General features: G+C 36.2%; 1 protein-coding gene and 1 long non-coding RNA gene across 5 annotated transcripts; both read left to right on the top strand.

Moving 5' to 3' along the window:
* Positions 1–948: 948 nt before the first annotated feature.
* On the top strand, positions 949–11,655 carry LOC122873004 (tetraspanin-5). Of its 4 annotated transcripts, none has more exons than XM_044189219.1 (10): positions 950–1,391; positions 4,083–4,133; positions 5,690–5,836; positions 5,939–6,109; positions 6,247–6,372; positions 7,927–7,974; positions 8,608–8,724; positions 8,814–8,875; positions 9,733–9,785; positions 9,908–11,655. In XM_044189219.1, the coding sequence occupies exons 1-9, from the start codon at positions 1,308–1,310 to the stop codon at positions 9,743–9,745; spliced, it is 819 nt and encodes a 272-aa protein (XP_044045154.1). In that variant the 5' UTR covers positions 950–1,307; the 3' UTR covers positions 9,746–9,785; positions 9,908–11,655. The 4 variants fall into 4 exon arrangements, with proteins under 4 accessions (XP_044045156.1, XP_044045157.1, XP_044045154.1 ...); XM_044189220.1 differs by lacking the exon at positions 950–1,391 and adding an exon at positions 1,656–1,703; XM_044189221.1 differs by lacking the exon at positions 5,690–5,836 and having other exon boundaries at positions 949–1,391.
* A 729-nt stretch (positions 11,656–12,384) lies between these two features.
* LOC122873022 lies at positions 12,385–15,226 on the top strand. The gene is made up of 2 exons (XR_006377349.1): positions 12,385–12,743; positions 13,534–15,226. It is a non-coding gene; the product is annotated as an uncharacterized LOC122873022 (long non-coding RNA).
* Positions 15,227–15,737: the final 511 nt, after the last annotated feature.

The following is a 15,737-nucleotide window of genomic DNA, read 5'->3' as shown; positions in this document are numbered from 1 at the left end:
GTTGTCTGTTTCAGTCAGTCTTCTGCTTTAATTCTATTCTGGGGTTCATTCTACTTATAATGGTGACGCACATTTTTAGAAATAGATTACAAAAGTTAGAAGGTGAGAAAGATATCTAAATCCTAAAATATGTATTTAAAAAAGCTTCAGATGTGTTACATCACTATGTCAGAATATAAAAAAATATTAAGTATGCTGAGCACCACTTAAATATATTGACCTCAATATTAATTATATTGAGGTCAAAGTGCTCAACATATTAAAATTGCAACAAATATAACCATGAAATAACCCAATACAATTTTAAACCTTTGCTCATTATTATGAAATGTTATTTCATCCTGCTTATTTTCACAATTCATTGTTGCCGATCATTTTATTTTATACCAGCAGTTTTTATTTCAAAATGTCCCCTTTTCAAAGTCAGTCTTGACTGACAGACAAAGATTCTGTGATGAAAAGTGGCATTGTGAAACGAAATTTGGGAAAAAATTGTATTGTGAAATAAAAACGGACTTTGGGTGAAAAAGGACATTTTGAAACAAGAATTGCTGCAGTCAAATTAAAATGACCTACAATGAACTCAAGAGGATGAAACAATTTATACTAATGAGCTTTTTTTATTATTATTTCATTTTATTTTGGTCATATATGCTGACTGTATTTATTTATTATTGATTATTTATTCCACAGTGTATAATTGATTTATTTAATATTGAACACTTTGGGTCTCCATAGCCCAATAGGTCTAATAAGATTTCATTTTATAATCGTATTTGCTATTATAAGCCAAATTAATTACTTAGAGTATAATTTATTCATCACTAACTGATTAAATATCATGGCATACTGTATTTCATGGTCACACGGGGGCAGTGACACCCCTCTGTTGGAGGAAGTCCCGCCTCCTTTGACCACTAAAGACGCTTATTGGTTCCCACACATGTCAATCAAACAACAGCCATGTTTAGATTTAGGGTCAAATAGAAGACCATCGGCTTTAATCTGGTAGACTTTAGTGGATTTATTTCACCGTTATACCTTTGGAGATCCATATCGGAAATAAACTGATATCTTTACTGATATTGACAGACTAAACGCTCCTCTGCGGCTTCATCTGCACCTTTTGTCAGCGGAAATACAGGATGATGTTTATAATTAGACGCCAAAACAACTGACGGAGCGTTTGTCGAGGCTTGGAAAAATAAAAAAAGGTGTTTTCCACAGCCAGTGCTGTCAAACATAAGAGGACCATAGATGTGATTCCTTCCCACTGCGGGCGGCGTTCAACTACAAAATCCATCCAAATGATGTCAGGAAAGCATTTCAAGGCTCATGAAGTGAGCTGCTGCATCAAGTATTTCATCTTCGGATTCAACATAATATTCTGGGTAAATCTAAATTACTGTTTAGGACTTCAGGCCTGCTGTCCTCAGCTTAATGCATTGACATGACGTGTTTTTGTTCTCCATCAACAATAAGGTTTATTTTCTAATTCTGTGAGAGCTGTGGCGTTTTCTTATTTTTGTTTCTCTCTGTTGGTTTTCATATGTCTGATCTCATCCCTGCTCCTCTGTGCACTTGCTCCCACTTTCACATATCAGCACGCTTTTGTGTTTGTGTAGACAGCATCACGGTGTGGGAGAGAGCTCTGATGAAGGGCTTTCCTCATGGTTCGATACCGTCACTTTGTTTACATCAAGGTACCTTTATCTGAGGACATTTTATTGTCAGTGTCAGTGATGTTTGGGCAAGGGCAGTGCAAACTGTAATCAGAGTTTTTTTTAAATTTTTAATTCCTGATCATCCTGTACTGAGTGAAATCAAAGGGGAAACAAACTCGTGTGCTTTGGACCCACTAGTAACACCATCAAGGACTTCTGGACGTCCCACTTTGGGCCCCCAGTTACTAATTTTAAACTCTACCTGGTTGTTTTACTGTGGAGAAGAAGTAGGGTAAGGTAGGTTTTTAAAGGAGCTATTAGGGATAACAAATAGCTTTAGTAATGTAATTTATTAATACTAAGTATTAAAGTATGCCTTATCATTATTGATAATTCTATCAATAATTTTCTTGATTAGGTATTTAGTCTATAAAACTTGAGAAAGTAGTAAAAAGAGTCCAAGGTGACATCTTCAAATTACTTGTTTTGTCCGACCAACAGCGTACAACCCAACAATATTCAATTTACAATGATGTAATAAAAATAAAAGCAGCAAATTCTCACATATGTCAAGCTGGAACCAGAAAATGTTTTGCATTTTTGCTTTTGATAATTGACTGCAATGATTAATCAGATATCAGAATTGTTGCTAGTTAATTTTCTGTGGATTGACTAATTGTTGCAGCTCTAATCATGATATAAAAATGTATTGTGATATAATACATTTTCTTGAAAATAAATTGAGAAATTGTTATTGGATAAAATAACCAGATGGGGGACTGTCAATACCAGGACCCTGAAACAGAAGCAGCTAAATGGAAGTCAGCCGTCATTAATTTCATAGTTTATACCTGTGTTTTTCCTTCTGTGACATGTCAAAATATCTTCCGTGAACAAGGTCCAGTGCCTCATATGCCCAGCAACATTAAAAGAACTATCACAGTATAAACAGTACAAAAAAAGAGTTTGACAGATTTATATTGTCTCACGATACATATCGTCATATCATCTACCTGTTTGTTGAAAGTTGTGCCATAAGCGGAGCCAATCTGTCTGTGGCCCTTCACAGACCTCAGAGTGAGGAGGGCCACCTGTCAGGCCCTACAGAGGCTCTCAGCCAACTGTGCAGTCAGTCATTGACCTCTCTGATTCGTTAACCATTCATATATCATCACAGGAAGTTGTGTGTGTCAAAAGCATCTGTTCCTCCTTCCTCTGCAACTGTTTCACAAATTATCCTTTGAAAAGTTATTCTGCAAAGTGCTTTATATCTATTTAGGATAGAGATCCTTAACTAGCACCCAGTCTGCAAATGGGTCTAATAAAAGTCTAAAAACAGCAGTTCTCTAAAGAGCATCATTATATGTTTGTTTGTTTAGGTAGTCTTGCCAAGTGGGGTTTTATCCTTGTTATGAATTGTTATTAATCTTATTAGGAATGACATTTTCAGATTAGATTAGATTTCAGTTTAGGACCAAATCAAATGACATTAAATGCCAGGCAATTCTCATATTGTGTAATCTATGATATCCAAACTATATTTTACAAGTTTGATCAAATATTATTAACACAAGCTCCACTTACTAGCTAATTCTAGAGTTTTTAACCACATCTCATGGTCTTCAACAGGAGATAGAGTTAGCTCTGTTGTTGTGGAGAGTTGTCGTGTCAATATGTTCCCACACCCTACAGTTTTGGATCAATAAAAGCCACCACATCAGTGTTACAATGATACATTTTACGACTAACCCAAGTGCTACAAACCTACAATAAAAGTTTAAGTTTTTAGAGTAGAGGCTTATTTAATCAAATTCTATTCGATGTGGATGGTACAACACTAAGCATCTGCTACTAGTGTGTTTTTGTTTTATTAATTCACCAAACATTTAGTATATAAAAAGCAATGACAAATGTCCATCATAAGTTGCCACAGCCCAAAGTGATTCCTTAAAGTTGCTGCCTTAGTCTCACCAGTAGCCAGAAAAAAAGATGAAAATTGCAAATATTCATAGCACTTGTGAAAACCAGCAAATGAGTGTTTTAATATATTACTAAAATGACAAATACATTTAAATTTAAAGAAATAAATTATAATTACAATTAAGTCTAATGTTGTGCTTTGTATCAAAATACAAGGCTATCAGCCAGTTGCTTTTCAGATCCTGAGATGAAGTTTTGAATTTTTACACTGTAGGTGGAAACTTGTTTAGTCAGAATGCGCTGAGGCTGTTAAAAGATGCTTTCTAATGTGGGAGTCTCCTGCTGATACTGCAGACTGAGATGAGTAATATTTAGTAATGGACCCCTGCCAGGAAAATCTCTCTGTGGTTCTCTGTGCTTCTGTGTGATGACTACATGTTGCAGTCGCAGCAAAATAATCCTGCTTTCTTGTCTCTTTCTTCTTTATCTGTCTGTTAGTTCCTTGGAGTGGCTTTCCTGGGCATTGGGTTGTGGGCATGGAGCGAAAAGGTGAGTTTACTGTTTATCTCTCCATGTAACAATAAGTTGAATTCCTTTATTGTGTGAATCTTTTCACTTATGGACACCTGCAAATAAACCATAAACTAAGCAGATCATTTACATTCATCTCCTGTTGTTTCTGCCCATCTGTCAGCACGAAATGCTAGCAGTGGCTTTACTGAATCAGAAAGGAATGTCATGCTTTCCGGTGGGATGCCCCTCTCAACAATGGACAGAAGAAAGGATCTGATGTATTTCACAGATTCATTCATTACTGTACTCTCAGTACTGGGGGTGTAAAAGGGGGGCAGGCAGTCTAGTGAGTTTTCAAGTGTCTTGACTTTCACTGAAGAACTTTTAAAGATCAAGATAATCTTTCATTGCTACATCCTTCACATATAGCTGCAACTAATGATTGCTTCCATTATTTATCAATCTGATGATTATTGTCTTCATTACTTGATTGTTTATTGTTGATAGTTACAAATGTCCATCATAATTTCCAAAAGCCCAAGGTGACATCTTCAAATGTCTTGTTTTGTCTGACCAACAGTCCAAAACCGAAAGAGATTCAGTTTAAAATCATATAAAACAGAAAAAAGTGCAAATCCTGGAACCAGAGAATATTTGGCATTTTTTAAATAAATGAATTAAAGTAATAGTTCAACATTTTGGAAGCTAATATTCTTTCTTGCAAAGAGATAGATGAGGAGATCGATGCCACTCTCATGTGTGTACTTTAAATATGAGGCTGGAACCAGCAGCCAATTAGCTTAGCTTAGCACAAACACTGAAAACAGCTAGCGTGGCTCTGTAACAAAAAGTAACAAAATCCACCTACCAGCACATCTAAACCTCAGTGATTAATCCGTACACAAACCGAACTGTAAAAACAACAAATAGCCCATTTTACGGGGGTTTATGTGCCAGGCTCTTTCTTGGTCGGGAAATGTTGCCAGGCAACAAGAGGAGAGTAAGTCATTGCTCCCACCAATAAATAATCCAGCTCATAACCCCCCCATAAAACCACAACTTGTTGTTTTTACACTTTGTTATTTGTACGGATCAAACAAACACGATATAACATTTTGATTAGTGAGCTTGGTGAGGTGTTGGTAGGTGGATTTCATAACCTTTGGACAGAGGCTAACTGTTTCCCCCTGATTTCAGTCTTTATGCTAAGCTAAGCTAGCTGGCTGCTGGCTCCAGCTTCATATTAACCGTACAGATGCCAGAGTGGTATCAATCTTCTCATCTGACTCTCGGCAAGAATGTGAATAAGTGTATTTCACAAAATGTCAGACTATTCCTTTAATTGATTATCAAATCACTGGCAATTAATTTTCTGCTAGTCGATTAATCAACTAATTGTTTCAGCTCATCACATTATTAAAATTGGGATTTAGGGAGGGTGTACACTATAAGCTTGGAAACTTGCCAAACTTATTCCCTTACATAAGGTTGATTAGTTTTACCTTGACGAAGCTCATAGAGACAGTGGACTTCAATGAGATTTCAAATGATTTATCTTGTAAAGCCGCTAACCCCTCACTCTGTTTTACCAGGGTGTTCTCTCCAATATCTCGTCTATCACAGACCTGGGGGGTTTTGACCCAGTCTGGCTCTTCTTGGTGGTGGGTGGTGTGATGTTCATCCTCGGATTCGCTGGTTGCATTGGAGCGCTGCGAGAAAACTCTTTCTTGCTCAAATTTGTACGTTCCTTTATCAAGCATGTGAAAACATTTTTCAATCTTCCTTGGTCTCATAGTAATATTTGTTTCATTCAGATAACTGTGAATGTTTATGTATTTCAGTTCTCCGTGTTCCTGGGTATCATCTTCTTCCTGGAGCTGACTGCAGGAGTCCTGGCCTTTGTCTTCAAAGACTGGATCAAGGACCAGCTCAACTTTTTCATTAACAACAACATTCGGGCCTACAGAGACGACATTGATCTGCAGAACTTGATAGACTTCACCCAGGAATATGTAAATATGTTTCTTTATCCACAGTACTGATTTCACTCCAGTGTTGGTTTTACCTTGGGTTTATCATGGTTGTTCATTTCTGTGGGACATTGTCGACATATATGTGGGGTTTTTTTTGTGTCTGTTTAACCTTGTAGTGGGAGTGTTGTGGAGCTTTTGGAGCTGACGACTGGAATTTGAACATCTACTTCAACTGCACTGATTCAAACCCGAGTCGTGAGAAATGTGGAGTGCCCTTTTCCTGCTGCACCAAAGATCCAGCCGTATGTCCTCCCAAAAACTCATCACACTTGAGGCTTTCTAATTCATAGCCCATTCATTCCCATTTATGGTAAAACACAACAAACCTATGGGTGTAATTTGGAGTTTTTATGTCTTTAAGTTGGAGTACAAATTGAGTAGGTCACTTGTAACATGTTGAAACCTTTACAGTGCCGGTAGTTGGAGGGGAATTTGTGAAGGTCCTCCCTGTGACCAGATAGCTTGGTTATCTGTGTCCTCCAGAAGGCTGGCTGATGCTGTCAACTGTCATGGCTGGTTTCCAACAGGATGTCCAGGCCATCTAAAAGCGGTTAGGAGGAGTTATCTTGACCAAGGCAATTTTTAGGCAGAAAAATGCTCTAACTGCTGTGCCCTGTGCAAAACAGTGACAGTGCTCTGCTTCAGCAAAACAGTCTTGCTTCACTGTAACGACTGTTGCCCAAGAGTCTTTTTTTATTTGCTGACCGAAGGACATGCTGTTCCACCAAGGTCATCCGCTTTGAGAGCAACACTTCATAACAGTTAGCATGAATATAAAATAGTAGTTGAATGACACAGGATGTTTCCAGAGGTTTCATTTGCACTGAAGGGCTGGATTCTCTGCATTTGAAAACATCATACTTTTCTGTCTCCTAATTGCCTAACAAAATACACACCAACCACACTAAAACATTTTCAGTGTGAGCCATCCAAATTAAACCATAAAAAGACATAAACCAACAATGTGTTTGTCCTTCTCTCAATATTTTCTGAGTTTCCCAGCCTGCCTGTTGCACTCAGACCTGATCCTATTGGTTCCTACTGAAGACAAAAATGTTTTTTTTTAAAAAAAGGCTCATAAATTTAGTTTAATTTTCAAAATAAAAAGGTGTTTGTTTCCTCAGACAGCTGGGTACTGTAGTTCTTAGCAAACTTTACTCAAGCAGGAACAGGAATAGTGCATTGATGTGTTTTAATTTTGGAAAACAATGGAGCTCTATGGAACAGAAGAATAAGTTATGTCAGGCTTTGGCTACATAGCCAATGTAGTAGGTGAAATTCATTGTTGGTTTTGGTCTTTTCATGGGATTTGTTGACTATAAGAAAAATATAGCATATCGACAGACATACCCTTTAAATGATTTCTTTTCACAGTTGTGTTATAATGTTTTTCTTAGTTCTAAGTAAATAAATATCCAACCTGTGTGGCTATGCAAGGCTTGCCTTCAGGATTCTACCAGGTCAAAACATGAGTCAAGTTTCACAGCAGTCAAATTCAAGTCAAGTCCCAATTTTTGTGACCTAAATCCAAGTCTTGCATCTCAAGTCTACAGCTCTGGTCTGCGCAGATTTTTGCAGGTTTAGTTCACTGGGAGCACTGCTGTCCAATACACATCTAGAGGCCAAACACCCTCCACTAATCAGTTCCACTAAGCAGTTTTCGTGGGGATATAATGGTACAATATGTTAATCTCGGCAGTGTCCAGGCCGAAAATAAGCAGGATTACCCTTTTTACATCTTCCCAGTGTATAACACATTTTTCTCTAAATGTCTTGACTTTATCTTCTCTTCACAGGAGGATGTTATCAACACTCAGTGTGGCTACGACATCCGAGCAAAAACGGTGAGTGACATAGAGAAACTTACATTTATAACAGAGATTGAGACCCTTATCTAAAAGTAAGCTGGTGCTATAAAACTGTTAGAAGAGTAGAAAGTGCTCTTTTGCCTCAGTTGGGTTTATGTGGCTGCATGAGGTCATCAGGTACTCCACCCTGGACACAATATTCTTCTTTCACTCCCCAGTCTTCAAAATACAGCAGCTGGCTCACCATCAACACTTTGGGCCATGTGGTATTACTCATGCGGCAGCAATGCACTGGGAAACCCCTCCCCCATCATTAGTTTTGGCCCTACTCCATAGAAGCATAATGTAAGGAAAATGCTATGTTTGTTTTCTTGACTTAAAATGTGAGGAAAAAGCCAGAGAGAACTCGTTTTAAAGAGTCAGAGCAGAAAAACAGTAGGATGAGTGTGTGTTAACAACTGGATTACATTAGTTCAGAGGGATTTCTATTGTGAAGGGACCACAAGATGAAAAGGAAAATCATGTACTACTATTAAAAATAACTGCGTTGTCAAGCCCTGCAAAGCAAAGTAAATACCAACATGATTGCCTACAGTAACTCTAAGATTTAAAACTAATAGTTATAATAATTAATACTGGTTTGTCTTGTTTTTTTATATGTTCTCTCAGGACTCTGAGCAGCGGACTTTTATCTATATCAAAGGGTGCGTTCCTCAGTTTGAGAAGTGGCTTCAAGACAACCTGACTGTGGTGGCAGGCATCTTTATTGGGATTGCATTACTACAGGTGAGGAACAATGGGAACGATTTAGTTTATTATCTGATCTCTGTCAAACTTTAATTTACCTAATGTGAAATATTTGTTTCTTGTTTCAGATTTTTGGCATCTGTTTAGCACAGAATCTCGTCAGCGACATTGAAGCCGTGAGAGAGAGTTGGTAGGTGGCAACAGTTTGGCCATTCAAACACTTGGGCCAGGAACAGTGTTTTATCAATAATTAAAGTTGTGAAATTGATAAATAAAGTAACTTTTACTTTAGCTGCATAAGTGCCTTTTTTTTTTAAACCATTTTTTGAGTGAAATATATCCACAACTGTTGGATGGAAATGAATACAAACATTCATGTTCTCCTCAGGATGAATTGTAATAACTTTAGTGATCCCTTAACTTTTCATCTTGCATCATCATCAGGTCAAAATCATTCATCCTGTGATACATCTCAACATCTACTGGATGGATTAGCACAACATTTTGTACAGGCATTCATGGTTCTTAGAGGATGAATCCTACTGACTTTTCTTCTAGTGCCACCATGAGGTTGACATTTGTGGTTTTGAGTGAATTGGCAAATACTTATAATACAAAACCTGCAAAGTAATGACATTCCCACCATCATCAGCTGTACTTTGTGCTTACTGCTAATTAGTGAAAGTTAGCATGCTAACATGCTACACTAAGATGGCAAAAATGGTATTCTACAACTATGCCAGACATCTTCATTGTGAGTTCGTTAGCATGCAGACATTAGCATTTAGCCCAAAGTCACTGTGCTTAAATTAAGGGTCAAAACTCTTGCAACACTCGCAGTTTTCAAAACAACTTTATTGTGAGACAGATGCATTTCTTCTGGCATTCATCAGGGTCCATGCACTTTGCAAGTAGGTTAAATTGTGCCAGACACTCTATCTAAGCACAGCCTCACAGAGCCTCTTGCAAGTCTTGTTATGTAATTGTGCATTTTATGTCTTGATTTTGTTGCATCCGTTCTTAAATCTTCTTCTTGTTTTTGTGCAGTTTGTTTACCTAAGACCTCCACAGAATTTCCAAAGGCAAGAAGGATGTACCAGGTAAGCACTATTAGATTTCATCATTAACGTTGCAGTATATAAATATTTATGTTTATATTGATTGATTCTATTGATTCTCTTCTGTGGATTGTGTTTGCACTGAAATGGTTTTTTTTCTACAGGGCTCTGCAGTTTGGACGCCAGCAATGAAGGGAAATACATTAATCAGCTAATGTGTCCAGAACCAAGAGTCATTCATTCATATGTAAATAGTAAATTTAGAGTTATTTTTAGAGTTATTTGTAGCCATATTTTTGAATGAAGCACAACCTTTAAAATGTATTGTAGCTCTCATACAGCACAAATTAAACAAATGCAATGCTGTAAATGAGGAGCTGAGGGGGTCATAACTTGTAAACAGGATAAACGAAGGTAGATTGGATGTTTTATCAGAGGTAGAGCTTCATTCAGAAAAGGGCCTTGGTTTTATATGTCTCACAGCTGCAGTTTTTAATACTGCATGTAAGGGTTGTGTACAAAGATAAAAGTGATTCTGGAAATGCACTGCATGCCTCTTGTCTACTGGTAGGACATTGGCTCTCCTAAATGTATTTCATTAATATTAAGTATTAAAATATTTGTAGTCACTAGTTTGGAGTGAATCGGCTGGTTAGCACTTTCTTGAATGTTTAATGGAATCTACTTAAAGCGAGAAGAGAATTAACTTTAGATTTATTACCTTCTGCGGCATCATGCTCATATAAGCAGTAAGAGTTTTTGTGGGGCTGAGGTGGATATAGTAACATGTAGTATCGTGAAGGGATATGATGGATGTTGTAGGCTTTGCAAAGTTGCAGTTTGTTTAGAGTTATGGCAGTGACATTAAAAAAATGTCTAAATATATTGAAGTAAGTAAGTAACTAAATCGAAACTCAGCCTTAAGCACTTTAATCGTCATATAAGGGTGATGAAGCTCATTGCAGTTTCTGTCATGGCCGACTGTTATTTTAGACAAGCAGCAGCCACTCGAGGGGGCACTTTTCCTTAAAAACTTGCAAACTGCATCTGTAACTACATGATGCGCCATAATGTCAGATAATTTGTCCAAAAGCAGCTTGACAGAAAATGTGTTGAGCTATTCCTTGCACATTACCATATCTTACTGTCAGTGTTCATTCATTTTCCTCTATTTTTTAATTGTTGCCGATGTGTTTCTTTGATGGAATCTGCCTATTTGATGAGATACCTTTGTTGGTTTTGTTTCTTTTTGATCTGTAAGTTTTCACTGGAAAATTAGGATACAAGCTATTTCAAAGGCTCATCATGAATGGCATGCTGGGACTGCTTGGTGGTACTTAACTGAACATAGAAATGATTTATAGCCTACATACATACTTTACTTGAAAGTGGAGCACACAGGCTCTCTCACCAGCATTATTTAAAAATGGAAACTGAGTTACAGCTTATAGTTTTTAATTTCTAGACATTACCTTGAAGCATATATTATTATATTTTGTGTAATAACCTTTAATAGAACTGCATAGCATGAAAGTAAAAGCAGCCATTTTATGTAAAGGCTGCGTGAACCTGCAGCAGGTTACACAGAGCTTCTTCTTTGCAGTCAAAACTTCTGCAGCCTTGATGAACTGAACTGAACATCCTTACACAAAATATATTTAAAAAATACATTTCTGCATTGTGAAATCTTATAAATGTAATACAGCAGCAAGGGGAGGGCATAAATCCTTTTTTCCCACTAAAATCTCTATATGACTTTTTCTTACCACTCAGTGCCATATTTGTGATTTCTGCTTCTACATACTCCTGATTATAACGTTACTTTTGTTTCATGTGTACTCCCGATTCTTGTAAATAACTGGATTGTGACAAGTTGTAAATATATATCTGAATAAATGTGGTTCTTTGTAAACTTTTGTCTGTTTATATATATATATATGTGTGTATATATATATATATATATATATATATATATATATATATATATATATATATATATATATATATATATATATATATATATATATATATATATATATATATATATATATATGTGTGTATATATGTATATGTGTATATATATATATAATATACTGTATATATACTGTATATATACTGTATATACATCATGTTTGACTGAGTTTGCCCACAGTTAATACTTTTAAACATTAAAAAATAAAGATAAATACAGCTTACTCTCAGAGCAAGTTACACACAGTTATTAGACTACTTTATTTACAAGAGAACATGTCAGTAACAAAAAAAGACAAATCAAGTTGCACTTTTGTAAGGTCCAGTGAGTAATCTGTCCTTTCCCGTCGTGTCTACATGCTTATTAATGAAGCAGTTATTGGGAAGTTAACATTGTGTAGTCTAATGACGTCATTGCAGATGAATTATGCTTTATTGACACTAGTTCTCGCAACAAACTGGGTAAGTACTTAACCTTTTCTACAGGAAATCAATTCACTTTTCTTCCAGTTCTACCTTAACTTACTGAGGATCTCTGCAATTAAAGGATAATTATTTTAAATTGATTCCTCTTCTGTAACTTTTTCTGTCCTGTCTGACATGTTACATGTCCAATTGCTTCAAGTAGGACTGATCCTAACTGAAGTAATGGACACTCAGTCGTACATTAGTCTTCATGTCATAAGCATGACATGGTAATTAGTCATATCATGTCCACTGCAAAGGCCTTTTTCACATTGCAGTGCAATTAAGGAAAAGCTCAGGTGTTACTAATAACATTAACAATGATTCTGTTCAAGTGTCCCAGTAAGTCAGGACAGTGAGCCAGCATGAACAATACCAGAACACTAAAATAAGTAATCTAAAGCAACTAAATGGAATCCAGCAGTCAATAATTTTATTATTTACTGTGCTTCTCCTACTGTGACATGTCAAAATGTTCTCTGTTCAGCTTTCACCCAGCTGGACATGCACTTGAGTGTGGAAGAATCCAAAACGACCAGAGAAAGAGGTGGAAAGGATGCCACTGTGAGTGGATAATCAATCCTATTATTATTATTATTGTTTTTTTAATCTTTTACGTCATGACATAATTCACCAGTGGAGGATTTATTATGGACAAAAGTGTTGCCATCTCCCTCCCTCCCTCACACACACACACAAACACCTAAACCAAATAGGCCATTACAACATTAGAACCAATGACAAGTAAAAACATCAGGAAAGTGTCAAAACAAAATCTCATTCTCATTCGTATATAACCTTTAGATGGAGATGGAAGCCAGCTTTGGTATGACACTGAAAAAAATGTCAGATGCTGCCACTCAAATGTTATAATATTCCAGTTTTATCGATTGTGAAAGGAGATGCTCAAACTTAATCAGCAAGATGTTTAAATTTTGTCAGCAAGAATAACACCAGACATCCACTCAAGAGAACTGTCACTATGACAATCATCCACAGAAAATTTGATTAAAAAAACAATGAGATGCATTAGATTTTCTGAAAAGTTGTTGGCAATACATGGAACAGAGATTAGTTTTGAAAGGCAGAGCAGGGCTTCGTGTCTGCTGTTCAGACTGTTTTCACTTCCCTAATTGTCATTTGTTGATGAGACTGAGGTGGAGTCATCGGGTCATGGTCAGAGAGGAGAAGACAGTGCTGTTTTCTCTTAAAATAAACCTCATTCACAGAAAGAACAACAGAGTAGTAGTTAGTAGGTTACACACACACACACACTTTTCTTTCAACACAACACAGATAATTTGCAATTTAGATACCCAGCTTTGATAAGTGTATCTGTTTGCTGTGTTATCAGGGATTGATTTCAAACCTACGCTCTGACCTTTGGCCAGGAATGCCTCAGTGTTACTTCGGGCTCAACAGACTCGTTCCTACTGATGTAATCAACCTTCCTCTCAAACACACTCTCTCTCCAGTATAATGCCCAAATGCTTTGATTATCAGTGCTGAATAATTTAATGTCTCATTCATTCATCTGTGTGAAACTGTCAGCTAAGTACCCTCCTTCTGATCCTTTTATTGTCCAGATATTTGACAGGACAGCAGTACTTTGTAATATGCAAATTTTCCTTCTAATTAAAAACTACAGAAGTTGATTTCATTGATCAGCACACAACCAGAGACACCGCTAGAAATGTTGTGTACCTTGATAACAGTTTTCACATAATAAATATCTGTTGAGCTCTGGCCCCCCTGAAACATTTAGGGCCCCTTTCCTAACGGCCTTGCAGTGTAATGTACTTTGTGTACTTTACTCGTTTTATATAAATTTGGAGACAGCAACAGTGTATTTCCCCTGTTTTAGCTTCCCTTCATTGGCTCGCACTTACTTTTAGAACTGATTTTGAACTTGTTTTGTTAATATTGATCTCAGGTTAAGTAGCTCCAAATCTCCCTTGAAAACCTACTTTTATAAAAAAAAGTTTTCTATTAAGTGATCATTCTATGTGCTTCAGTTTATTATTTTCCCTCATTTTATGTGTGATTTTATTGTTGCTTGTGTTACCTGATGTTTTACTCATACTTACTGATGCTTTTTCTTGGTTGCTGTCACTTGTGCAGCACCTTGTAACATTGTTAAGAAAGGTGATATATAAATAAAGATTATTCTTATTAGTAATATTACTGTATGTACTGTATGCCTCCCCATTTAAGGACATTTTTATTGTCCTTTGTCTATATGGTCTATATTTTCTCCTTTATATTGTACTAATTAAATTTGAATATGTTTTGAATTTATTGTATTGTACTGTATCTACAGTAATTGTATTATATTTTGTATCTGTATCTGTATTCTAATTTATTGTTTGGTACATTTAATTTATATCAAATCATCATCCAGTTGTGTGATTATGTGATGATATACATTATGATGAAGTCTGTTGAAGTTATTCTGCAGTAATTATGACCAGTACCGTCATCTTTTTCCATCAATAAAAGGTGTTATTAGTTCAAAGTTGATATAAAAAAGTAGGGATGACCTATTCATCCAGTGTGCCACAGGTCATGCCATACTTCCTAGTACGTTATCTGTACATGATCTGCAAGAGATACTGGGTTTATCGGAATTGGCGTTATATAAATAAAATTGAATTGAATAGATTTGAAGAAACTCCCAACTGGTAACCACCTTAGAGGAGGAAGACAGTCAACATCAGCAGACAAACACTGACACCCACTGGCTGCTCGATCACATTAACATTTACTGTAGTCAGTGTTGTGCTTCAATCTGAATGGCCTTCATGTTCAAGAGTTCAGTGATGCAAAGAAACTAGGTACATTTACTCAAGTAGTGTACTTAACAATTGTGAGATAACTTGTACTTTATTTTAATATTGCACTTCTTACGTAAGTTACATTCTTAAGTAAGATGTTGAATGCAGGACATTTTTGTAATGAAGCATTTAATATTTAATTTTATTTATTTATTAGATTTTTAAAAATGTACTCAAGTCAAACTGCTTGTTTGAATAAAGGTTTGAATGTGAGGAGACTTTGGATTCAATCAAAAAAAGTAATAGCAGCATCTTGGATGTCAAGAGCCATAAAGCTGCTTTAGGAGAAAAAGCTTGAGTGGGATTCTATTTAATCTAAATGAATATGTGAGAAGTAGCCTATTGCTGCTGATGAAAGTGATGCATGGTGCCATCAAGTGAAATTGGCCCTGAGTCTGCTCCCCAAGCCCCACACCCATCTACCCACAGAGGTGGAAGAAGTAATATGTTTTACTCAAGTAAATGTAGCAATACCGCTCTGTAAAAATACTCTGTTACAAGTAAAAGTTCTACATTCAAGATTTCACTTAAGTAAATGTACTAAAGTAAAAGTACTTGTTCAGCAGAATGGTCCCTTTCAGAGAGTTATTTCATTATATATATAATTTTATTGGAATATTATTAATGATGCTTCAACACATAGGCAGCATTTTAATGTTACAGCTGATCGAGGTGGAGCACATTTAACTACTTTATATATTGTTGGATAGTTTAATATATGTAC

The sequence above is a fragment of the Siniperca chuatsi genome, linkage group LG3 (assembly GCF_020085105.1).
Source record: "Siniperca chuatsi isolate FFG_IHB_CAS linkage group LG3, ASM2008510v1, whole genome shotgun sequence".
Lineage (NCBI taxonomy): Eukaryota > Metazoa > Chordata > Actinopteri > Centrarchiformes > Sinipercidae > Siniperca > Siniperca chuatsi.
This window is presented reverse-complemented; position numbering and strand designations above follow the sequence as displayed.